A 24,300-nucleotide genomic window follows, 5' to 3' on the forward strand; every position below is an offset into this window, starting at 1 on the left:
CACTCCGGCTCCCGAGTCCCGCAGCCGCGGCCACAGATGCTTCTAGAACCGAGCACCGGCTCTCCGCCGGGCCCACGTGGAGGCGAGTGAGCGAGAGGCGGCGCGGCGCAACGTCACGACCGGGAATGGGATTCCCAAATCCCTCCCGCGTCTCGCTCGCCTCCGCCATTGACTCGACGCCGCCAACCAGAATCCAACCCGGAGCAGAGCGCCCCAAACAAAAACCCAACTCATTTTCAGCTTGCGGAACGGGCGGCAGAGTCCCAGTCCTCTCGCTTTCTCACCGCGATTCGCCTCTCGCTTCCATTTCCGATTCGATTCGGGAGCCAGAGGAGAGGCAAGGTAATCGCCCCGCTCTCGTGCTTCCTGCCTCTTCGGTCGGCTCCAGCTCGCAGTTCATTCCCGCTCTGCCCGCTGATTCGCCGGATCGGGCCGTGGTTCGTTCGATCCCGCGTCTCTCTCTGTCGCTTTGGTTTGCTTTGGATCTTCGCCTGCTCGAACTTCGATCGGCGTCGAGTGCGTGTTTTTTTTTCCATCGATTAGGGTTTTTATTCGTCACTAGCTCGAGCTGTTGATCTACTTGGGCTGGTTGGTTTAACTTGGTTTGGTCTGGGGTTGGCTTGTGTTTGGGTTTGTGATGAGGAGCTGGGTTGGTTTTTAGCTCGTTTGGGTTCAGGAGAAATATAACCGTGTGGTTCAGCTTTTCATTTGTTGTTTAAGCCTTCAGGATGTCTATTTATGCTTGATGCTGTACGGAGTTATTAATCCATGTGGTTCAGCTTTTCATTTGTTGTTTACGACTTCAGGGTGTCTGTTTATGCTAGATGTTTTGCGGAGTTATTAATCCATGATATGACACTCAATTGACTGGTGGTTGCGTTACGGGAGTGGTTCTGATTTTTCCCTTGTGCTATTCTGCTACGGAGTATATACTCCATTTCGTGCTTCTACTCAGGCTGTGTTATGGCTCAGTGGATGTTCCTCATCTTGTGCAGGTAGTGATGCCGCTGGCTGAGCCGCCCCAGTGGCGCCGCAAGGCCACAGATTTCTTCTCCACATCCAGTAAGTGTGACATCCTGGTGTTTGTTGTAAATCACTTGGTAATCATTTTCTATATGAATATTCCTACTTCAGTGTAATCATTCCATCAAATTACTTTATCATGATGATGTTGTGGTTTACTAGTACTCCATAGCTTTTTGGCACTGATAAAGGTAAGGATTATGATGTGCTTTGGAGCTATTATCTAGCTGCTAGTATAGTCCTGAGAGTGTGACTGCGCAGGCTGCTTGTATTTCTATGCTATTACTATTTTTTTATGTCTGCCTTGCCTGGAACTTTAACCTTACTGTACTGATTTAATGCAGGTGTCAAGCTGAAGCAGGCAGGGCAATCGGCTGGGGATAATATAGCTGATGTTGCTGGGAAGGTTGGGTCCGTGGTGAAGAGTCGGTGGGCTGTCTTCCAGGAGGCTAGGCAGCAGCAGCAACATCCACCACACGAGACAGTGCAAGAGCGTATCATCACTGCTGCTGCCTCCACTGGTTTGCTTTTCAGGAAAGGCATTTCAGAGACAAAGGAGAAGGTTGCAGTGGGAAAGGTCAAAGTTGAAGAGGTATGTATGCATTTCAACAGAAGTACTTTGACATGTTATTTGGTCAGTGTGGTTTCACCTGCTGTGGAGTTCTCTGTGTAATCAGTTTGTTGTTGCAATTGTTTAGAATTATACCCAAAAACAATTTAGTGGAAAAGGCAAGAGTTCCTTGTTGCAGTAGTTCTGCAAATTTGTCTATTCTGCATTATTACCAACATAAAGATTGGTTGAATAGTGCACTAAATCATTGCCAGGGAAAAAATGGAGTAACAAGTAGTGCACCTTGGTTATTGGCATTTCCAGGTGTGAACATCATGGCAGAATCGTTGGTGTATTAAATAGCTATCTTAAATGTTTCCGGGTTGAGAAATGTAATTTTCTCTGGGATATTGGAATTTCGACCTTGCATTCCTTTTATGATAAAAAGTAGCGTCTTTAGAGAAGCTCATCCTTTTCTGGTTTCATGTGCTTGCAGGCTGCTAAAAAAACTGCAGATAAAAGCAAGAGTATCTTGAACAATATTGAACGCTGGCAGAAGGTTTGTGATTTGGAATTCTGTTACCTAGTAACACAATTTGACCTTTTCTGTGTACAATGCTGATTCTCATTTCTGACTGTTTGCCCCAGGGAGTCGCAAGCACTGATGGTATGCTCACAATTCAATATCCAGGATTCATGTCTATCATAGTTGACAATGCACATATATTTTCTTGTAGCATCCAGGCAGTTATTTTTGTTCCTGTAGTAGCTTAAATTTCCTGTAGCATCGTGTTAGTGTGGAGTCATATGCCTTTAAGTTTTGTGTTGATTTACGTTGCTATTCTTTGCCTGGCTTGTTTAACTTATTCTTTACTAATATTTTCTGTAAGTTTATGTCTGTTCTGTCTATTGTGGATTGTGTGACCTGTGAGAAATGACCCTCTGATACAAAATGTAAATAGTTGTTCAAGCCATTGTACAGTAAGAGCAGCAATGAACAAGAAGAAATGATCCACTATTAAATCATAATCTTGCAGTGTTTGGTGTTCCTATTGAAGCCACTGTACAACGAGAGCAATCTGGTAAAGCTGTGCCCTTGGTGCTAGTGAGATGTGCTGACTACCTGGTTATATCAGGTGAACTGGCTGAAAATTATACAGAAAGCTTCTCTCCATTTTAATTTTACTACTGTATGATTTCTGATCATTTTCTTCGCAGGTTTGAATAATGAGTACTTATTCAAATCAGAAGGCGACAAAAAAGTTCTTCAGCAGTTAGTTTCTCTTTACAATGAAGGTATCACTGCCTCTCAATCATATTTAAGCTTAGCTTAGCTATCATTTGTTTCCATGCCCCTGATTTTTTTTTCATATTTTGCAGACTCTGGTGCATCTTTACCTGAAGGTGTAAATCCTATTGATGTAGGTGCACTGGTGAAGTGCTACCTTGCCAGTATCCCTGAGCCGCTTACTACATTTTCGCTTTATGATGAACTTCGAGCTGCGAGGGTTAGCATTCCTGATCTTAGGAACATATTGAAGAAGCTTCCAAATGTGAACTACATGACGCTAGAGTTTGTTACAGCGTTGCTGCTTCGAGTCAGCCGTAAATCTTCACTTAACAAGGTAGATCTGATTCCTAATGTTTGTTACTCTTCTCTATGATGCATTTGCATGTTGTTATTCCTTTTATTTGTTCTGTCTTTGGACAATATTTTTGGAATTAAAAGTAATAAATCTGAACTGAATATACGATATACAGATTATTAGCAGGGTTATTGTGACTGTTTGTGGACAACACCTTTTAACATTCAGATTCAGTACATATTTGGAGCCACTTAATATGGAATTGTATGCCCCTGACATTTTAATTGTCTTGCACATTTTTATCTTTAGCTTTGACAGGGCTGAAAAATGTTAGGAAATGGCAATTTCACCTAACGTGGCTTGACTGACAGTTTGGGTTTCTGAAAGACTTTTGTAACAAACCCAGTAACAGATACATCCTGTTTTGAATAATATAATGCAGTACTAGAAATCAGTAAAACTGTCTATAACATCTTCAGGAGTAACATGGACTGAACACTTAATCCATATACCACCTAGTTGTTTTGAGATCCAGTGGAAGATGCAGCATCTATCTATTTGGTTTGAACCCTAGTGTTTTCTGCAAAATAAGCCCAATTTATCAATGAAGAACCAAACTGTATGTAAAGTGTATAGAAGTGTAAACAAGCCTTTTAAAGAGTTGGCCACCACTGGGTTTGAGAGTGCTAAACTAGATTTGTTTATTTGTTGTTCATGGTAACTTTCATATTACCAGAGTTAAATAACTTTTATGACAAATCTCAGCTCAGGTTTCACTACTCTTCCATTCAAATTCAGAAAAAAAAGCTCTTTAAAAAGGAACCACAATAGTTTGCTTAATTAGCTGTAGGCTCAATTACACATTTGTTAGCCACTTCTATCTGATTGGGACAAAAACATGAGCAATGTAGCAAACAGATGGGATTAAATATACTGACTAAATGATCTTGTTCTGTTTTGTCTGTAGAGTGTAGATTGATAAACCACATTGTAAATCTTTTCGCAGTAAAGCATTTCATAGTTTAGTAATTTACATATGCAAAAAATGCTGCTTTAATTTCTGTATTTCTCGAGTTGGTCTCTTCGTCCTAACTAATACTGTACTACTGAATCACCTTTGGGGTGGTGTTTTACAACTTTTTTCTTGTATGCAATGCAGATGGACTCCCGCTGCCTTGCTGTGGAATTTGCGCCTTTGATCATGTGGCGGCAAGGTGACGCTGGCACAGATTTGCGTAACCATCTCAAGTTTACCCTGAAACCGCCTCCAAAAATTGTAGATACAACATCAAATACTGCCACATGGGACCTGTTAGGTATGTAAATTCTACTTTGTTTATTTTATTATTATAATCTCAGATATTTTGTAGTTGTCTCTGATCATTGTGGCATAGAGCAATTTAGTCTGTGTCTGCCCTTGTGGCAGTTGTCTGTATCAATTGTGGCACCAACCATTTAAGTTATCAAATCTGGAATTGGCTCATGTTAGCCAAGAAAGGTACTTGCTGTCCTCTATCTTTTGGCCCAGCATGAATTAATGATTGAGATCGTGGGCCATGTGGCAACTGCCTACCAACTACCAAGTAACGAGCCAAAAGAAGTTACAGATACGTGGGTACATCAGTCCATCTGTAAACCCTTAGCTACTTCTCCATTACATGAACCGGTAGACATTTAGGCCAACATTGATAGGCATGTTAATCAGAGTTCAGGTTAGGCGGTCCCCTCCAAGCGCATGCTACATTCCTTACAAAAATGTCTGTCAGGATTTTTGTTAGTGTACTATCACAGTTTCAGATGATTTTCAAATAAAAAAGTTCTGGATGATTTTCATCTGAATGGTAGGCCTTATTTAGGTGGGCCAGGGTTTATGCCGCAAAAGTTTTTTGGTTCAGTTCAAGTGGACTATTTAATCAATTGGATTTTTCATAAAATATTTAGTTTTGTCACTAGGAACTACAATCCTATTTGTTCGCAAAGGTTTCTTCTTTGGCCAACTGAACATTAGCTGCTTAATTGATTGCAGACGAGGATGACGAGGATGCTTCATCCCAGATCCCCTTGGACGATGCTTCACCGCCAGACTACAGCTCCATTGAGGTCATCCAGTGTCTCATCGAGCATCACAATGCCATCTTCACTGATGCAAATGAAACCGTGTGGAGATGATCAGCATCTCTTCTAGATCTCTCTGGTGTTAGCTCGTGCTATGTACAAGTTCCAGGTAGGAAGGTGGATTACCGCTCGCTATTGTTAGGGATAAGCATTTTGGCCGGAACATTTTTGGAGTAGGTGTGTATATACGCTAGTGTTAATTCTCCACGGGACTAGAATCTGGTCATGTCATATCAATAAAAGTATACTTGGATGGATGTAAACCAGATGTGCTGTTTTGATCATTTGCTGAATTAGCTTCGCTACTGTTAATTGGGAATTATTTTCCTGTGCATTCGCTGTTAGCTGGTGTAACATACTTCAAAACAAATCATTCTAGATATTGCCTTACAAGATTTCAATTTTTTTCTTGACGGGTTTACATAGGTCTTTGAATTTGGAAGCTAATTTACTTTGGTGTTGAAGTTGTGCAAATGGCTCTACTGCTTTGCATGTGGTTTCATGTTCGTTGACCAGGTTTATCAAAGTTTGCTTGTCTGTCTGCCTGATTAGACTAGGGTCGCATCTGTAGACGGTTCCTCTTTTTTTTCTTCTTTTTTTGGCTGGAAGGATCGTGAAAGGAAATGAGAAGCCTGCGTATATATTTGATGGGAAGCCGGATGTAGAGGGAAAGCTGCTTTGACCAATATGGACCGTTCACTGGAAGATGTGATGGTCACGAGAATGAGAATTTTGAGCTTCTCCTGCTTGTATCTGGCGGTAGGGGAGAAAGCCGTATTGTAATTTGGCAATTTGAAACATCATTATCGTGTAGCAGCCTAGCAGGTATAAAAACGCCATAACCTCCTCTCTCTTCGTAAGTGGAGCATCTCCAACAATTTTGTAAATTTCACTTTGTATATCTTGAGTTTTAGCAATTTGGTAAATTATTTACCAAGTGAAAAAGCCATCTCCAACAACTCCTTATTCTCACTTGGTAAATCCCGTCATAACACTTCGCGGAAAAGTCCGGAAAAGAAAATCTATCATGCCAAGGACGTATCTAAAAATCTTTGTCTAGTATTTTTTGCAGAAAAGTCCAGAAAAGAAAATCTATCATAGCCTAGGTCCCTCAGGGGCGAGCACGCGGCGGCCGGTGCTCGACGGCGCGGGGAGGCGGGGCGCAGGCACGCGGACGGCCGGTGCGCGGTGCGGGCGGGCGGCGCGGGGCGGCGCAGGCAGCGAGCGGGGGCGGCGCCGGGGCCGAAAAACACCGATACAAAGTTTGTAAATTTACGCGCGCGTGGGAGAAATTTACAAAGTTTGGAAAAATACAAAGTTAGTTTACAAAGTTGTTGGAGAGCTCTTTTTGTGTTTTTGCCAAAATAATAAGAATACAAAGTGGATTTACAAAGTTGTTGGAGATGCTTTGTATTATGTTGCATTGGCCCCATGGGCCTATTATATAGGATACATAGGATTAACACATCACGTGGGTAGACAATGTGATAGTATTTTTATTTACTCTAACAATAAGGTTAACCTAAAACTTAATGCTTAGCTCAATCTCTAAACCTATTGAAAGTGTGGTAATTGGTAAGCCTCAGTTTTAGTTATCATTCAAGACATGGACTTTGACTTGCATATAACTTTTTTTTTACAAAAACATCAACTAAAACCGACAGGGTAGTACTATAATCCTAGTAAAAAAAATCAACCGGGAGGTAGCATAAATCCTACTAAATTATAATAAGTTTTAAATACGAAATGCCACCCCGGGCCAAGCCTGTTCTCTTTTCTTTTCAGCCGTATTTTTTTTATCAGTCAACAATATTTTTCTCTCACAATAAATCAACCAACAGTAATTTCAGCCTTGACTTTTCAGACCAGCGAACAGGCGATGGCTGCTCTGCAACATTGTTCATCTAATATTAAAAGTGTGTTTGGTTTGTGCCAAGGTGTGTCCAAGCCAAGGTAAAATTTGGCTGCTCTGCAACATTGGGCATCATTTGATTTTTAATTTTTGGTTTGCTAGTTTTCTCTTTCGGCCAGTAACCATGGTAGCTGACTAGCTGTAGCTTCAGGGCCCAGGCCGGAGCCAACAGCGGACAGAAAAAACCCTAACGTTCCTAGCCTCAAACCCCCTTCTCTTGTCGCTCATCCCATTCACCCCTTCCCCTTGTGCTGAAGCCGAACAATGCCGTAGAGCAGAGCTGAGCAGCGCAGCCCCGCCATGCCGCTACGCCTACGCGTCGCGCTCCAGCTCCGCCGCTTCTCCTCCACCGACGCCGCCCTCGCACCCCCGAAGCTGCGGAACCTGCCCTACCGCCTCCGCCACGTCGCCGTCCCCGCCGCGCGCGCCGTCATCTCCGAGTACCTCCACTCGACGCGCTGCCTCGCGTCCTCCCACGCCGACTCCATCGCCGCGCACTCCCCGCGCTCCCTCCTCTCCTTCCTCGCCGCGCTCCCCACCGTGCCGCGCTCCCTCCCCACCTCGGAGCTTCCCGCCCACCTCCGCCGCCACCTCAACTTCCACCCGCTCAATGAGCTCCCCTTCTTCCTCGAATCAATCGGCGGGCCCACCGCGGCGGCCCCCTGCTTGAACTCCATGTTCCTCTCCGACCACCCCTCCCTGCTCGGCGCCGTCGCCGCGCTCGCGCACTTCGGATTCCCGTGGTCACGCCTCGGACTCCTCTTCCCTAGCGTCCTCCTCGACGTGCCCCCGGACCTCATCTCCGCGCGCCTCTCCGCTCTCGAGGCCCGCCTCCACCGGCTCCCTCGCGCCGCGATCATCGCCGCTTGCCTTACCTTCCCATCGCTTCTTGAGGGGGATCTATCCGACTATGACGTACTCATTAAGGATATTGCCGCCACGTTCAAAGGATTGTGGCCGGATTTGAGTTCCAGCAATGACATTGACGCGTTCTCGGGGGTGTGCCGGAGGATGCGGATGTTTTATGATGCCGGGGCAGAGATTGGTAGCATTGGGGGACTTGTCGGAGGCAGCCAGTGGGTGTTTCTTGAGCTCGGGGAAAAGAGGATTGCTGAGAGGTTTTGGTTCTTCAAGGAGCTGGGGATGGAGGGGAAGGAGATGGGAAGGTTTTTGCTGAGCAATGCCAGGATTTTCGATCTTGATTTCTCTGATGTGGTGATCTCAGTGCCAAGGTATCTGCGGAGGGTTGGATTAGCAGAGGATGAGATCGATGCTGCGGTGGAGAAGCACCCATATGTTGTTGGGAAGAACCAACTGGAAAACCTTCCTAGGGTGCTGCGGGCAATGGAGCTGGAGCATCGGTTCCTGGAGAAGATATTGGCTGGTGGGGAGAGTTTGCGCTATTTATCACCAGAATTTGTTTTGGAGGATGATAGCTATGATGCCGATGTTGAAAGAGCTTTCCTGGATGGGATGGCTAAGGTCATGCTTGAGAGGAAAGCACATTTTGTAGACAAGAAGCTGGAGTTCTTGAAAAGTGTTGGGTATGGTGAGAATGAGATAACCACCAAGGTAATTCCTGCCCTTAACAGCACCAGGGATTTGCTGTTGGAGCGGTTTGACTACCTCCTGGAAAGAGGAGTGGAGTATAAGATACTATGTCGGATCTTGCGCGTTTTTCCAAAGGTGCTGAACCAGAGTAAGGATATGCTCAATGAGAAGTTGAACTACCTCACAGAGGAGCTGGGCTACTCCTTGGAGTACCTGCATTGCTTCCCTGCATTTCTGTGTTTTGATTTGGAGAACAGGACCAAGCCTAGGTATACAATGCTTTGGTGGCTCCAAGAGCATGGCTTGCTTAGAAAAAAATTAGCCCCTGCAACAGTGCTTGCTAACTCAGAGAAGAGGTTCATTAGTACCCTTTACCTTGTGCATCCTGCAGTTCCAAAGTTGTGGCTTGAGTGTTTTTCTTCAAGAAGACATATGGAGTATTATCTCAAGAACATCTATCAGTATGCAGAAAACATATAATTAGATGTCTGGAATTATATTGACATTGATTGTTAATGGTACAGAGTATTTGCCATGTGCATCCTTTTCTCTGTTGAGGTAGTTGTTAGATGTAGCAGCTTTATATTTGGCAAATTTTTTTTGCTCCTGCATACGTAGCATGAAAGGGATACACCAATTAGATAGCAATCCTTGTAACTTGATTGTGGTAAAGCTGTGCTGTAAATTTGAACTCTGTTGAGTCCAATTTCCGCGTTCCTCCTGTGGCTATGCACTTACTGGAACAGCATGGTGTATTCATCACATTCTTGACAATAGTTAACTACCATCTGTTAGTACCAAACGGAGTCCTTATTGTTATACATCATGATATTTCGTTGATCCCTATATTGAAAGCTATATATAGGGAAAATAGACACTGTAGCATTTATGTTTGTATTTGATAGTATATTGTCCTACCATGGCTCAAAAGGTTCGTCTCACAAATTACAGGTAAACTATGCAATTAGTTATTTTTTTATCTATATTTAATGCTCTATGCATGGCCCGCAAGATTCAACGTGACGGAGAATCTGAAAATTTTTGCAATTTTTTTTGGAACTAAACAAGACCGTGATAGAATCAATTTAGCTTTTATGGAGCTAAAGCGCTACGAATCTTTGCTCATTCTTCGTGTTTAGCTTGTAGACTATTCTTGGAAAAAAAGGAAAAATATCTGTGGCAGTTTGTTGTTATACCCTTCTGGCCTTACTCTGGTTTCGCAAGTTTTCAGGTTTTGCCCTGCACTGATAAGTTCGTATCAACGTCCAATATGTTTGACTTGTCTGTTAAACTGTTAGGTTTGTTTGACATAGCTCAACTCCACTAGTAAAGCTGTTTTTTTAGAAAATAGCTTCATAAGCAACTTTTTAGATAAAGTTGAGCTGTTTTGAAAAAAATATTTGGTAAAATAGCTTCACCAACTACTTCATGCATAGACGAGGGAGAGAAATGAGGGAGAGAGCTGTAATAAGTTTATTTTTTTTAGCTTCATCTCAACTCATATCTTTATGAGAGAAGAAAAACAGCTTCACCTATAAAGCTGTTTTAGAAATAAGTGTTTGATAAAAACAGAAAAACAGCTTAAGCTGTTGTGACTTGTGAGTTATACCAAACAGGCCCTTAGTATGTATGTGTTCCTCTAAAATGAGGCCTACTGTAATTTTAATTTGCAGGGAGTCCTATATTTGATGCACTCTATTCTGTATAAACGTTGAACTGCGGCAATGATTAGCAAATACGAAAATACTAAATATAATCATCAAATTTCTATCCAGTTGGTGTTTCACTGAAATGCTACCACTACCAATGTTGATTTTTAACAGGAATTGGCAGAAATGTCACAACAAAAGACCCAAATAATAATCTATCGGATTCTGCCTAAAGGAGGAAACAAAAAGGGCTAATATCACAACAAAAGACCCCCCCCCCCCCCCCCCACCCCCAGTCGCAAGAGCCCCCAGCCGCTGAAAAGAAAAAAAGATCCGGCCTCGTTTCATTCAGTCAGACTTCGACTCGGCCCTCACGGCAACTTCCAACTTCGGGTCGGAGTCGGACTCGAAAGCCACGGCAACTGGCCCATCCACCCATCCAATTTCGGGTCGGACTCGAACTCGAAACCGCGTAGCTGGGCCAGATCAGCCCAGCTGCTTAAATCCAACGCCCTCCCCTTCCCTTCTCCTGGCGCGTAATTCCTCTCTGCTCACCCGCCGTCGCCTTCCGCAATCTACCCACAGCTTTCCCTGCTTCTCGTCGATCCAATCGACTCAAAACCCTCCTCTTCCATGGTGATGTACCTTCCTCCGCGCTCCGATCCCGCCGGCATGCGGAGCATCCGCCGCGAGCTCCAGCGCAGGAGGCCCAAGCCCTTGGCGCCGACGAGGTCGGTCGCCAAGAAGCCGTCCGCGTCTCCGCCGCCGCGTCACGGCTCGAGCGACGCCATCCGGGGTCCATGCCCTCGTCCACCGCATCGGGAGGTCCCATCGTCGACCAACGGCCATTCCCGAGGCTCCACCGTCACCGACGCGTCACCAGAGCCCCGGCCTCGCTCTTCGTCGCGCTGCACCCCCGCCTCCGCCGGGTCTGCGTTCCGAGCTACTCCCGCCGCCCCCGCACAGCTGAAGCCTGGGACGGTGGTTCGTGTCCGCACGAGGACTGCGACGCTGAAGACGGGGCAGGTTCTCGTGCTCTGCCTCAAAGCCACGATCGTGTCGCCGTCCACCGACGGAGGCTACGAGGTTGTCTACGACGCCAACTTGCCACGCGGCGATCCCAAGAGCACCGTCCACGTCGCGCCGGACCAGGTCAGGGCGATCGATCCGTCTCCGTCGCCGACAACTCCACCGCCGTCCCTGCCTCCGCCCACCGCCACTGTGGCCGCGACTACGAAGAAGGACATGCCGAGGCCAACCACGGCAGGGAAGAGCCTGCGCCTCATCCGCAGCCTCTTTCCGGAGATGGAGCTTCCAGTCTGCGCTTGAACTATCATGAACCGGATAGTAGCTTCTGCGAGATTCTGCGCTGGATTTGATAGTGAATTAGTGATGCATTACTTGTTCGTTCATGAGTAGTCGATGTTTTTGTTGGATTAGTTCATGAATCGTGCAAGTCTCATGTAATAGTGTTTTGTTGCCGAGACCAGCGTTCTGGTGATTTATATGTATGCTCGTATGATCATATGTTTGTAAAAGTATGTTCTTGAATCTTCATGACATCATTATTAACGCTTGTTTTATTTGATTGCTTGTGTTTTGTTCTTCTTGCTTACAGTTACACATGTTTGAGATGGTTACTACTTATGTCGTATTTTTGCATTAATAAGCAGGTGATTGTCACTGCTTTGTGCAGAAATTAAATTGGTAGGATCATTGTTTTTTTCTTTCCTGATGCCTGCTTGTGTTCAATCAAGTCAGTTCTTGCCAATCAAACTTTTTTTTCTCGCAAATCAAGTCTTCTCGCAAATGGCAAATCAAGTCAGTTTTCTGCTATTGCTGCTATCTGATCTGATCCGATAGTTCTTGTGCTCGTGTACAGTTTTCGATCTTATTTGGTTTCTCCTCTTGTGAAAATTGACTCTGCCCCAGTGTCTGAAAAAGGTTCATTCGAACTCATGTGTGTGACAGCTTGTTTGGCTGGCTGTGTATTTACTTTTGCCCCAGCTGACTTTACAAACAAATTGTTGATCAGAATTTTGTAAATACCAAATTTTGTCATGAAATTGTAAGAATAAATACAACCGGCGAGTCGATTGAACTTCATCGGCACTGTCTGCCAGCAGGTTGGGGCATTGTACTCATTTTTGGGTCTGACCACTGTTTTCTCTGAGAGGGTTTTCTTGAACAGAATGACAGAATGAGGTTCAAGCAGACCGTTCCCATTCACATAGCGATTGCCATCATGTGCCTGAGCATCTCGTCACTGGAGATGTAAACACCAGATCACTGCATAAATATGCGTTTGCACAGTTTTTTTACTTGTGATAATCATTCTGTTGTGACCTGTTTGAATAAATACCGTGGTCAAAACTGAAAAGCAGTTCTTGAGGCAGATAATCAGAACTCTGAAGCATCATGACAAAAAGTCAGTGATTTTGAGATATAGTGCATGTCATAGCGTATGCTGTCTTGAACACCTGATGGAAGAGAACTGGTAGTGTAGTGGGTGATTTTGCTTGTTGACTCAAGATTCGATGTTTCATAATTGAAGGTAGAAGTTTAAGTTCATTTTGTTAAGAACAGCTTGGCTGAATAGAGCCAAATGCCCAGATGGATCCCCAAGTGACCAAGCTCTGAAAGGCTGAGCCATTCTAATATTCTTCGTGCTTTTAACACATTTTGCGTCAGGCCAAATCAAATCAAATTGTGTTGTTGCTGCAATCAGTAAATATTATCAACAATATTGCTGCATTTGTGGATTACAGTATTACTTTGCCGCAAATGGACTGATGCTTCTATTTTAGGTCTAATTTGGTGTAGCAAAATATTGGTGCAAAAATGATTTTAGTCTGATCTGTTTTAGCAAATGCTGAAATGCTAAAAACAAACACTGTCTTTTTTTTAGGGGTTAAAAAAAAACACACTGTCTAGGATTGGAGTTTTTTTTTTTTTTTGATAAAACCTAGGATTGGAGTTTGGCATGGTTCGTAACAGATAATTAATGGGCGACCAGAAGAGTTGGCAGATGATCCCAGCCGAGAAAACCCAACGGCTGTAGAAAAAAAAAATCAGGCCTCGATTTCGACTTGGTCCTCACGACAACTGGCCCATCCATCCCAACCTCGAGTCGGACTCGGAAGCGCGTGGCTGGGCCAGATCTCAGATCCAGCCCAGCTGCTTAAATCCCACGCTCTCCCCTTCCCTTCTCCTGGCGCCCAATTCTCTGCATCTTTCTCTGTTTGTCGTCGCCCCAATCCATCCGCAGCTCTCCTCCGCCCTCCATGGTGATGTATCTGCCGCCGCGCTCCTCTTCCGCCGGCATGCGGAGCGTCCGCCGCGAGCTTCAGCGCAGGAGGTCCAAGCCCCTGGCGCCCACAAGGTCGGTTGGGAAGAAGCCGTCCGCGTCGCCGCCGCCGCGTCAGGGTTCGAGCGACGCCGTCCGGGATCCACGCCATCGTCCACCGCACCAGGAGATCCCACCGTCGACGGTCTCCCACTCCCGAGACTCTACAGGCACCGACGCGTCACCACAGTCCCGGCCTCGCGCTTCCTCGCGCTGCGTCGCCGCCTCTCCGCCACCGCCTCGGTCCGTCCCCTCTTCGGCCGGGTCCGCGAGCCGAGCAACTCCGGGCGTCGCCGCGCTTCTGAGGCCTGGTACGGTGGTTGGTGTCCGCACGAGGACCACGAAGCTGAAGACGGGGCAGGTTCTCGTGCTCTGGCTCAAAGCCACGGTCGTGTCGTCCTCGTCCACCCACGGAGGCTACGAGGTCGTGTACGACGGCAACCGGCCATCCAGCGATCCCAAGGGCACCGTCCGCGTCCGGCGACACCACGTCAGGGTGATCAAGACCTCTCCATCGCCGACGACTCCACCGCCGTCCCTGCCTCCGCCCACCGCCGCGCAGAAGAAGGAGACGCTGCCTGCGGCGAGGCCAACCACGGCGGGGAAGAGCGTGCGCGTCATCCGCAGCCTGTTGCCGGAGATGGAGCGCCAGGCCCGGGCTTCCTTGTCAGGAATCGGATACTAGCTGCTGCATGAGTAGTTTCATTGCTTGTTCGTTCATGAGCAGTCGCCGTTTTTGTTGGATTAGTTCATGAATCGTGCAAGTCGCAAGTGACCATGCATGTGTTATCGGCAAAACTAAACTGTCAGCATGTGGTTGGTGTAAAACCTTCCCCTTTTGGTGATTTATATGTAATGGTTGTATATGATTATATATTTGGAAACGTATGTTCTTGATGACATCATGGACTTCTAAATTCGTCTTTGCGCTTTCTTATGTTTTTGCTTCCCAATTATCTCAAGATATGTTTGAGATGATTACTACTTGTGTGATATGTTGCATTAATATAAGAAGTTGATGGTGCTAGTAGGGGTTTCTCAAGAGGCGAGTTGCTGCTAGTCTTCACAGCGTTTGTCACCACTTTGTGCAGAGAGTAACCTGGTACTATCTATGTTTTTTTTTTATTTTTTTTTATGCTTGCTGATCAACCAAGTCATTTCTCGCAATCAAGCTGATGTTGCTACTATCGACATGTCAGATTTTGTGACAGATCAAGCAGAAATATTTGTGATCGTGTATGACGTTATTTGATTTGTTCCTTTGATGGAAATTAGACTCTTCCCGATTTCCCCTGTGTTTTATAAAGGTTTATTCACCGGAAGTGTGAGAGACTGACAGCTTGTTTGGCTGTGCATTTGTGAATTTGAAGAATAAATAAATAGTAGTGGACGTTATTGGGCCAGTTTTAGGGCATGGTGCTCTTGATTTGATACAAGTGCCATAGACCCATTACCCATAGTTTTAGTGCCATAGAGTTTTTTTTTTGTGTAAACAGTGTTGAAGATAACAGCAAAAATACAATGTCAGATGGCACAATCTCACGACAACCAATTGCCATTTGCCAGTGCTAACAGGAATACAATTCATCCAGTGCCCGGGACTCTGAGGAGCCCCAGAAAATAAATAGAATCAAAAGTTAACCAACAACCAATTCTGAATGGATTCGCCATGCACATGTTATGCTACGCTCCATTCATCCTACTCATCGGTAATGGCTCGGCTGTGCTGAGAGCTCCTCTATGAATGCGACGAGCCGCTGAAGTTCCACCGCCGACGAGCCCCCACCGTCGACATCCCGCCTCACCTGCTGCGCCAACGCTTGCGCCGCGCCCTTGATCACATCGGACTCCATCGCCTCCTTCAGCGTCCTCTGCACGACGGCCCTGTCGCACACGTCCTTCATGTCCAGCCCGTTCCCCCACACGGCGCCCACGAAGCGGCTGTTGGTCTGCTGGTCGGCGAAGAATGGCCAGCACACCATGGGCACGCCCTCCACGATGCCCTCCAGCGTCGAGTTCCACCCGGCGTGCGTCAGGAAGCACCCCACGGCGCGGTGCCGAAGCACGTCTCGCTGCGGCGCCCACGGCACGACGCGCGCGGCGCTCTTGCCTCCGACGGCGCGGATGGCTTCTCGGAGGAGCGCGGCGTCCTGTCCTCCTGCGTCGACCATGTCCGGCCGGAGCACCCAGAGGAAAGGGTACCCCGCGGCGACGAGACCACACAGGAACTCCGTGAACTGCTCGTGCGAGATCACCGCGAGGCTCCCCAAGCTCACGAACACGACGGACCTGTCGGCGTGGCCGTCGAGCCACGCCGTGCACCCGTCGTCCTCGCGCCACAGGCTGGAGGCCACCGCCGGCGCCGCCGGCGACGCCGCGTGTAAAGGCCCGATGGCGAATACGTCCCGCGTGCGCCGTGCGATGTTCGTGACGGCCGAGCCTTCCAGGGAGGCGGCTGTGTTCAGTATCAGTGCCCGTGCGTTGACGTTGTGCGCGGTGCCTGTGGCGAGCAAGTGCAGCATGGGATCGACGTCGACGGTCTCGCTCAGGCGGCGGCACTGGCGTGGGAGATCACGCCGGCGTAGGTAGCTCTCCATCCTCGGGACGCCGCGCACCGGCTCGTCAAGGCTGCCGCCGGCAGGGAAGGGGACCTCGCCAAGGTCGAAGAGCTTGGGCACGGACAGGTAGGCCAAGAAGCTGCAGGCGCTGGCCGTGCGGAAGGCGAGCGCCGGCACACCGAGCTCCTCGGCGGTGTCGATGGCCCAAGGCAGCAGCCCGTCGGCGACGACGCATGTCACCGGCGGGAAGCCGGGATCGACGCCGGCGTCGGAGGAAGGGCCGCCCGGGCTCTCCGCCGGTGGCACTGGCAGCAACGTGGTAAGCAGAGCACGGTATGCGACGGAGCCCTCCGTCTTCAGGGACCTGGCGAGCTCGATAAGGTCACCGACTGAGCGTGGGTGGTCGTCCGGGAGGCCATCTGGGACGGACAGGAAGCGGAGGCGCGGCGCGGCGGCCGCGGAGGCCAGGCCGAGCAGGCGGAGGTTGTGTTCGGTGTGGAGGAAAGAGACGTGGAGGCCGGCGCCGGCGAGGCCCGTGGCGAAGTGGAGCATGCAGTTGATGTGGCCCTGCATCGGCCACGGGAACACGAGGACGTGCGCCGGCGCCATGTCCGTCCGAAGATGCGAGCAGGGTCAGGGACTGGTAGCAAGACCCGTGCGCATCATTTGCATTTATACTATCAGCTCCTGGCCGTTTGACACAGCTTGAAGCTACTTTTTTTCTTTAAGCCCTGTTTAGATTGGAGGAAAAATTTTTGTGTGTCACATCAGATGTGTCGGAAGGATGTCGGGAGGAGTTTTTAGAAACTAATAAAAAAAACAAATTACATAACTCCTTTGGAAACTGCAAGACAAATCTATTAAGCATAATTAATCTGTCATTAGCATATGTGGGTTACTGTAGCACGTAAGGCTAATCATAGACTAACTAAGCTTAAAAGATTTTTCTCACGATTTTCAACCAAACTGTGTAATTAGTTTATTTTTTTATCTATATTTAATATTTTATACATGTGTCCAAAGATTCGATGGGATGGATGAAAATTTTTCTGGTGCGGAACATGGCCTTAATTTTTACGCACAATTCTAACAATAAAATCAACATTGTTTTAGCGAAAAAAAATCTCCTCATATGTCCTATGCAAAAGAAGACCTATATTGCCTCTAAAGATCTTCTTTTTAAGCACAATGTCCGAACCTATCTTATCTCCCATGGATCGAGTATTTTTTTTTCTACAAAGAAAATGCATTTAGGCATTCCTAGCGAGGACGCGGGTTTCAAAGTCGGTTCTACACAATCGAAACCCACACCGGCTCTGCTCCAACGACTTGAGAAGGTGGATACGCAATCAATCTGCTGTGGCTGGAAGCGGATTTCACGTTTGTATGTGTGGCCGGGCGGGTTATCCTGTCCGTTGAAGTGCATACATGGTGTTAAGATTCGCGCCGAACAATGTACCAGGTGAACAAAATAATTGGATTCAGGTGGGAGGGGTAGAATTGGAAATGTACATATCCCTGAGAAAGCGCGGTAAGGGGAAAAGTTGAAGTCGCCGTTCGCTTGCAGTTACGCCCGGGTTTTGTTTAGTTACCACCGAAATCCAAAAAGTTTTCAAGATTCTCCGTCACATCGAATCTTGCGGCACATGCATGAAGCACTAAATATAGATAAAAATAAAAACTAATTGCACAGTTTGCCTGTAAATCACGAGATGAATCTTTTGAGCCTAGTTAATTTATGATTGGATAATATTTGTCATAAACAAACGAAAATGCTACAGTACCGAAATCCGAAATCTTTTCGGAACTAAACAAGGCCTGACTTTTATTTCTCAAACTCTTCATACCATAATTAAGAAAGAATATAATAATACTTAGTTAGTACCATAATAATTATTATTTTATAATATAAATTTGGTCAAACTTAGAAAAGTTTGTCTCTTCAAGATTTTTGGAATGACTTACAATTTGGGATGAAGGGAGTATATGTTAAATTTTTAAGTTATGGTTTGGAGACACGGAGTGTGCCACTGATTCAGTTTGACAGAACACAATGAACACAAGTTCAACACAAGGACTCAATAATCAATGAACAACACAATGTCTACTAACAAAAGAAAGTATCATCACAGGAACCAAAGTTTGGTCCAAGGTCGTGTTTAGTTCGTGAACGAAAAAATTTCACGACACTGTAGCATTTTCGTTTGTTTGTGGTAATTATTGTCCAACTATAGACTAACTAGGCTCAAAAGATTCGTCTCGTAAATTTCGACCAAACTATACAATTAATTTTTATTTTCGTCTTTATTTAATACTCCATGCATACGTCTAAAGATTCGATGTGACGGAGAATCTTGAAAAATTTTGCGTTTTTGGGTGGAAGTAAACAAGGCCCAAGTATGCTTAAAGATCAGCCGGACAGTAGTATGAAAAGACAATGAAGATGAAAAACTTCAAATGTGGAGAGTTGGTAGAGTGTGGAAAAAGCTACACCTGCTACATTGCTTCAAGGATGGTAAGGTTGTCATGTAGTGATGCTATGATTTTAAGGACGGGTTGTTTCTGGAAAGAAATGAATTTGATTAAAATTTTAGTACATACAAATTTGATTGTTCTAAAAAATAAATTGGTTTCAACTTATGAACTCGGGAAAGACTCAAGGACACATTGAGGTCTAATGACAAATGAAGGCCTTGTTTAGTTCCCAAAAATTTTACAAAATTTTTTAGATTTCCTGTCACATCGAATCTTTACACATATGCATGGAGTATTAAATATAGATAAAAATAAAAACTAATTGCACAGTTTGGTCGGAATGGACGAGACGAATCTTTTGAGCCTAGTTAGTCCATAATTGGACAATATTTATCAAATACAAATGAAAGTACTACTATTCCTATTTTGCAAAATTTTTTGGAAGTAAACAAGGCCGAAGATGTGCACAAAGATGGAATTCAAAAGTGTCTCCATTGTTAGTCTTTCACTTCTTTGCCTTCTCGGGTTGACCAAGGAGTACCAACTCTTTCGTCCTTCACACTGTACTGACTTTGGCATTGGTGGGTCTGGACGATATGGAGTTCCATCATGGTCTCCCTATTTTTAGGAATCACCATTTCCTTGACTGAGTCTTGTTTACTTGCAAAATATTTACAAAATATGAATAATATTAATTTCGTTTGTATTTAATAAATATTGTCCAATCATGGACTAATTAGGCTCAAAAGATTCGTCTCGTCAATTCCGATCAAACTGTGTAATTAGTTTTTATTTTCGTCTATATTTAATACTTCATGCATTCGTCTAAAGATTCTATGTGACGAGAAATCTCAAAAATTTTGCAAAACTTTTTGGGAACTAAACAAGGCCTAAGTGGTGTATCCTGAGCTCAAGGCCATGCACCATTCTGATGTGTTCCATCTATGAGCCTACTTTCATTTCTTAGTGTTTCAGGAAGTGTTCTTGATAGATTGTTGAGTACTTGTTCATTGTTGTCACAAAACAGTTCGACCTTGAAGCAATGCACCACCTATTTTTTCTGCCTCAGTCTACCAACTCTGTACTTGCTAGATGTATCCTGTGGACTTTTATTTATGCACTTTATCATTCATACTGTATGCCAGCGTCACCATACTATCTCTGGTCTAGTCTATCACACACTGCTGTACTTTGGTGTTCAGGGAAGCAGCATGGAGATTGGCTCGTTTGGCCTTGTTTGGATTGGAAAACTTTTTTGATTGAGCAATTTCATTTGTATTTGGAAATTACTATTCGATCATGGCTATGAGAACCTGGATGAATCTTAGTCATATATTCCTTCCAGGAGTCGAACTCTTTTCTATTTTAAAAATGTAAAGTCTCTCGTCTCTAGGCTGGCCATACTCTGAGGCAGACGTATTTGGAAACCAAGAGAGACCATCTCAAAAGTACAAAAACATTTTCATCCGTTTCATCTCAAAATTTACAACACCGCAAGCAAGGCCAACGCCAACGGGACCACAGGTACAGACGTCTAGAAATCAATAGCGAAATGATTACCGAGCACACATGGACGGATCAAGAGTACCTCCGAGGATAGATCAAAATCACGCAGATCGACGGATGCCTGGCTCCATGAATCCAAATCCACGCGAAGCTCCAAGTAAAAATGGAGGGGACGGGAAGAGCCTCGGAGATCTGAGCAGAGCAGACACGAACGCGATTACGCGAGGGGAAAGTGAAACAGAAGTGAAACAGAGCTTGGGCATGTCTCCAGCTAGCAAAGAGGTGAAGAAGAGTTTTTTCCATACCGATAATGCCCCTCCGATAGCTTCCGTAAGCCAAAGATACTACAACCTCTTCTAGAAAAAAAAACACATATCGTGAGGGCCCCTAGGCCAGGATGAACGGTCCAGATTGCCCCCCCCCCCCCCCCCCCCCGGGCCACGTACACAAACGGGGAGGCTTTTCCCAATCTCCATGGCTCCATGTTTTTTGCATGCTCTAGCGTACGTAGTGTTTCCTTCGTTTGTTTCATTCATTTCAGTTCGTTTCTATTAGTTGCTTTCTGGACACGCCCAGTACCTTTTATTTGCCTTGCATGGTTTGCAGTTTTGCATGCTCTAGTTGTTTGCTGGACTTCCCAAGCTCACGAACACGACGGACCGGTCGGGTCGGCGTGGCCGTCGAGCCATGCCGTGCACCCGTCGTCCTCGCGCCAATCTGGACATCTAGGAATGCAGTGCCCAGGCTGATACCAATGTTTGGAAAAGGCATTTCAAGGAGGAACTTTGGCCACACGTCTGTATTGAGGCACCATTCTTTCTTTTAATACAAATAAAAAAAAATAGGTAGAGGATTCCCTGCTAACTAGTTTAAAAATATATATAGATAGGGTATTAGACACTTTTTGTGTTACAGGGCCCCATGGTTCCGCCAGGCCAGTGCCTCCGACGTTTTTGACAGAACTACGTGCTTTCCGACGTTGATCTGTTGATCAGTGAAGAACAACCATATCATGCCCTCGACGATGGCCTATCTCCGACGTCGAGTTCCATCAGATGTGTGCGTCAGGAAGCACTCTACTCTGTTTTTGCCAACCGCTTTGATAACTTCTTGCAGCGCGGCAACGAGGCATCCTCTGGCTCACGTCGAGCATGTCTGATCGGACCACAGGGGTCGCCGGTGGCGACGAGTCCGGAGTCCCTACAAGAAACTCGGCGATAACAGCGAGCCATGCCAAGCAGCCGTCGTCCTCACACCACAGGCCAGTGCACGCTACCGCCGGTTTAGGATACTTTTTTTGAACCGGACCATTTCCACTCACTTGAGCGGAAATACGCTGGGCACTGAGTTAGAAACTCGGGTGGCCGATCGAGCTCGCCGCTCACGATGCTGACCAAACGAGCCACTCGACCGTTCCCTCCCTGTTTAGGGTACACGGCGTGGAGACGCCCAGCGACGAATTACGTCGTGCATGTGCGGTGGGCGCGATATGTCCATATGTGCGAGCGGTGACTGGGCCGTGTTTAGTGCGAGACAACAATGTGGTATATGCCCATCCGGCCATTGAATTGGTGCGTGTTGGATCTCAAAAAATAAAATATAACAAAATAGTGCGTGTCTATCCAGATTAATTTCAATCCATTCATTTCAAGACATTGGAGATGGGGGTCTGTGCTGCTGACGTGCTGAGCTCCCTGACGAAGCTGACCAGGCGCTCGAACTCCAACGCCGATGCCCCGCCGTCGGCCACGTCTCGCTTCACCTGCTCCGCCAGCGCATGCGCCGACCTCCTGATCTCGGCGGACTCCATGGCTTCCCTCACCGTCCTCTCCACCACGCCTCTGTCGCACACGTCCTTCATGTCCAGCCCGTTCCTCCACACGGCGCCCACGAAGCGGCTGTTGATCTGCTGGTCCGCGAAGAAGGGCCAGCACACCATGGGCACGCCCTCCACGATGCCCTCCAGCGTCGAGTTCCACCCGCTGTGCGTCAGGAAGCACCCCACGGCGCGGTGCCGCAGCACGTCTCGCTGCGGCGCCCACGGCACGACGCGCGCCCTGCCACTCCCGACCGCGGCGACGGCTTCCTGGAGCGCGGCGTCCTGGCTTGCCCCGAGCATGTCCGGCCGGAGCACCCACAGGAACGGGTAGCCGGAGGCGACGAGCCCGTGCAGGAACTCGGTGAACTGCTCGTGGGAGATGACGGCGAGGCTCCCCAGGCTGATGTACACCACGGACCGCGCCGCCGCCTCCGCCTGGCTGTCGAGCCACGCCATGCACCCGTCGTCGTGGCGCCACAGGCTCGTGGCCGCCGCCGGCGCGGGGGACATGGCGTGCAGAGGCCCGACGGCGAACACGCCGCGCATCTCCTTGGCGAGGTGGTCGAGGGACCGCCGCTCCAGGGACGTGGTCGTGTTGACCATGAGAGCTCTGGCCTTGCGGCTGTGCAGGGTGGCCTCCACCACCGCCTTGATCAGCGGCTCCTCGTGCGTGCTGGTGAGTTGGCGGAACTGGATCGGGAGGTCTCGCCGTCGCAGGAAGCTCTCCATCCCCGGGACGCCGCGGACGGGCTCGTCGAGGACGTCGTCGCCACCTTCGGGGAATGGGAGCTCGCCGAGGTCGAGGAGCCTGGGCACGGACAGGTACGCCAGCACGGCGCACGCGCTCACCGTGCGGTAGGAGATCGCCGGGACGCCGAGCTCCTCCGCGACGTCGACCACGAACGGCAGTATGCCGTCGCCGACGACGCACGTCACGGGCGGGAAGCCGTCGGCGGCGCCTCCGCCCCCGTCCGCGCGCGGCGACAGGGAGGCGAGCATCAGGGCGCGGTACGACGCGCTGGCCTTGGTACACAGGGCCTCCACGAGTCGCGGGAGGCCGTCGACGGCGCGCGGGTCGTCGTCGGGGAGGCCGTCGGGCACGGACAGGAAGCGGAGGCGCGGCGAGGCGGCCGTGGCCTCGGCGACAGCGGCGCCGAGGCGGCGGAGGTTGTGGTCGGTGTGGAGGAAAGTGACGTGGAGGCCCGCGCGGAGGAGCCCCGTGGACAAGTGGAGGAAGCTGTTGAGGTGGCCCTGTGCCGGGGCCGGGAACACCAGCACGTGCGCCGCCGCCGCCGCTTCCGCCTTCGCCATTGCCGCGCGATGATCCCACTGCACTGCAGTGCTCTACTCTAGTACTAGATCGCCGGGCCGATGACTGGATCGGCGCGGCCGATGGCGTCTATTTAAAGGAAATGGATGGATGCGGGCGTGGCGTGGGAAGACGCCAAGAGGTGGTGATGCAGATGCCAAGAGGTGGTGATGCAGTTGCCTCGGCTGCTCTGGTGTCTGCTCCAGGTAAACGCTGATGACCAGAAATGGTTGGTGGAGGCGGCGTCGAGTGCAGGACAAACTTGGATACAAATGTCGTCACGGCTGACTGCTGAGTGCAAGTGAAAGCGACCCGGATGCTGCCTCACAGTTCTCGGTCCATGTGTCTCCGGCGGCTCTTCCTCCGGCAGAGATGCGGCCACCACCCGGCCGCCGCCGGTTGAATTTTCCCGCTCTTTTTTCTCACCTACCACCGACTGCCGTATCAATATTGCCAAGGCATTCAGAAAATCAAGCAGGTTTTTTATGGCGTGTTTGGATTGTGCCTTCTCTCATATCTCATTCAGGCAATGATCGTGGGCTCGTATGCATGCCTAGCAGATTCCCAAGACGGCAAACAAACAAACAAACACGTCCGAGATAAGGGGCCACGTTTAAAAGTTAAAGGGTGTTTGTGTTTGGGAGGATGTTTGGATACAAGAAACCACACTCGAGCTTATATTTCCATAGGTGAAAAGTCTATAAATGTTGTGGAGTTGTCTACTAGTAGAGGACTTTCAGGCCTTTATCAGAGGCAGAGGAACAGGAATCACATCTGAGGTGGTGCTGATGTAGAGTTAAATAACAACAAAGATTCCTATTAGCCATCTGTTTAGATGGATTAAGGTTAAAAACTAGTTGGTTAACAGTTAGCTCTATGCATCCAACCAGATCCTTAGTTG

The 24,300-nt window shown here is 47.7% G+C and overlaps 5 protein-coding genes across 6 annotated transcripts; 3 read left to right on the top strand and 2 right to left on the bottom strand.

Moving 5' to 3' along the window:
- On the top strand, positions 111-5,682 carry LOC8077447 (uncharacterized Rho GTPase-activating protein At5g61530). 2 transcript variants are annotated; one of them, XM_021454101.1, is made up of 10 exons: positions 111-437; positions 996-1,062; positions 1,368-1,615; positions 2,070-2,132; positions 2,222-2,240; positions 2,611-2,709; positions 2,792-2,869; positions 2,954-3,198; positions 4,319-4,475; positions 5,186-5,682. In XM_021454101.1, the coding sequence occupies exons 1-10, from the start codon at positions 126-128 to the stop codon at positions 5,326-5,328; spliced, it is 1,431 nt and encodes a 476-aa protein (XP_021309776.1). In that variant the 5' UTR covers positions 111-125; the 3' UTR covers positions 5,329-5,682. The 2 variants fall into 2 exon arrangements, with proteins under 2 accessions (XP_021309776.1, XP_002460709.1); XM_002460664.2 differs by having other exon boundaries at positions 207-342.
- Positions 7,390-9,539, top strand: LOC8077448 (transcription termination factor MTEF18, mitochondrial). Its single transcript, XM_002460665.2, has one exon. It carries the CDS (start codon positions 7,487-7,489, stop codon positions 9,215-9,217), a length of 1,731 nt encoding a protein of 576 aa, XP_002460710.1. The 5' UTR covers positions 7,390-7,486; the 3' UTR covers positions 9,218-9,539.
- LOC8077449 (extensin-like) lies at positions 11,059-11,715 on the top strand. The gene has a single exon (XM_021453586.1). The coding sequence runs from the start codon at positions 11,059-11,061 to the stop codon at positions 11,713-11,715; it is 657 nt and encodes a 218-aa protein (XP_021309261.1).
- Positions 15,353-16,912, bottom strand: LOC8077450 (7-deoxyloganetic acid glucosyltransferase). Its single transcript, XM_002462829.2, has one exon. It carries the CDS (start codon positions 16,897-16,899, stop codon positions 15,436-15,438), a length of 1,464 nt encoding a protein of 487 aa, XP_002462874.1. The 5' UTR covers positions 16,900-16,912; the 3' UTR covers positions 15,353-15,435.
- Positions 21,794-23,770, bottom strand: LOC8080693 (7-deoxyloganetic acid glucosyltransferase). Its single transcript, XM_021452790.1, has one exon. It carries the CDS (start codon positions 23,399-23,401, stop codon positions 21,914-21,916), a length of 1,488 nt encoding a protein of 495 aa, XP_021308465.1. The 5' UTR covers positions 23,402-23,770; the 3' UTR covers positions 21,794-21,913.

Source organism: Sorghum bicolor, chromosome 2, assembly GCF_000003195.3.
Source record: "Sorghum bicolor cultivar BTx623 chromosome 2, Sorghum_bicolor_NCBIv3, whole genome shotgun sequence".
Classification (NCBI taxonomy): domain Eukaryota; kingdom Viridiplantae; phylum Streptophyta; class Magnoliopsida; order Poales; family Poaceae; genus Sorghum; species Sorghum bicolor.

Excerpts from the sequence above, each read along its gene's own strand:
- LOC8077447 (XM_021454101.1), top strand. The coding sequence starts at position 126 with ATGGGATTCCCAAATCCCTCCCGCGTCTCGCTCGCCTCCGCCATTGAC. Across the intron at positions 1,616-2,069 it reads GAAAGGTCAAAGTTGAAGAG|GCTGCTAAAAAAACTGCAGA; the intron begins GTATGTATGCAT and ends ATGTGCTTGCAG. Across the intron at positions 4,476-5,185 it reads TGCCACATGGGACCTGTTAG|ACGAGGATGACGAGGATGCT; the intron begins GTATGTAAATTC and ends AATTGATTGCAG.
- LOC8077448 (XM_002460665.2), top strand. The coding sequence starts at position 7,487 with ATGCCGCTACGCCTACGCGTCGCGCTCCAGCTCCGCCGCTTCTCCTCC.
- LOC8077449 (XM_021453586.1), top strand. The coding sequence starts at position 11,059 with ATGCGGAGCATCCGCCGCGAGCTCCAGCGCAGGAGGCCCAAGCCCTTG.
- LOC8077450 (XM_002462829.2), bottom strand. The coding sequence starts at position 16,899 with ATGGCGCCGGCGCACGTCCTCGTGTTCCCGTGGCCGATGCAGGGCCAC.
- LOC8080693 (XM_021452790.1), bottom strand. The coding sequence starts at position 23,401 with ATGGCGAAGGCGGAAGCGGCGGCGGCGGCGCACGTGCTGGTGTTCCCG.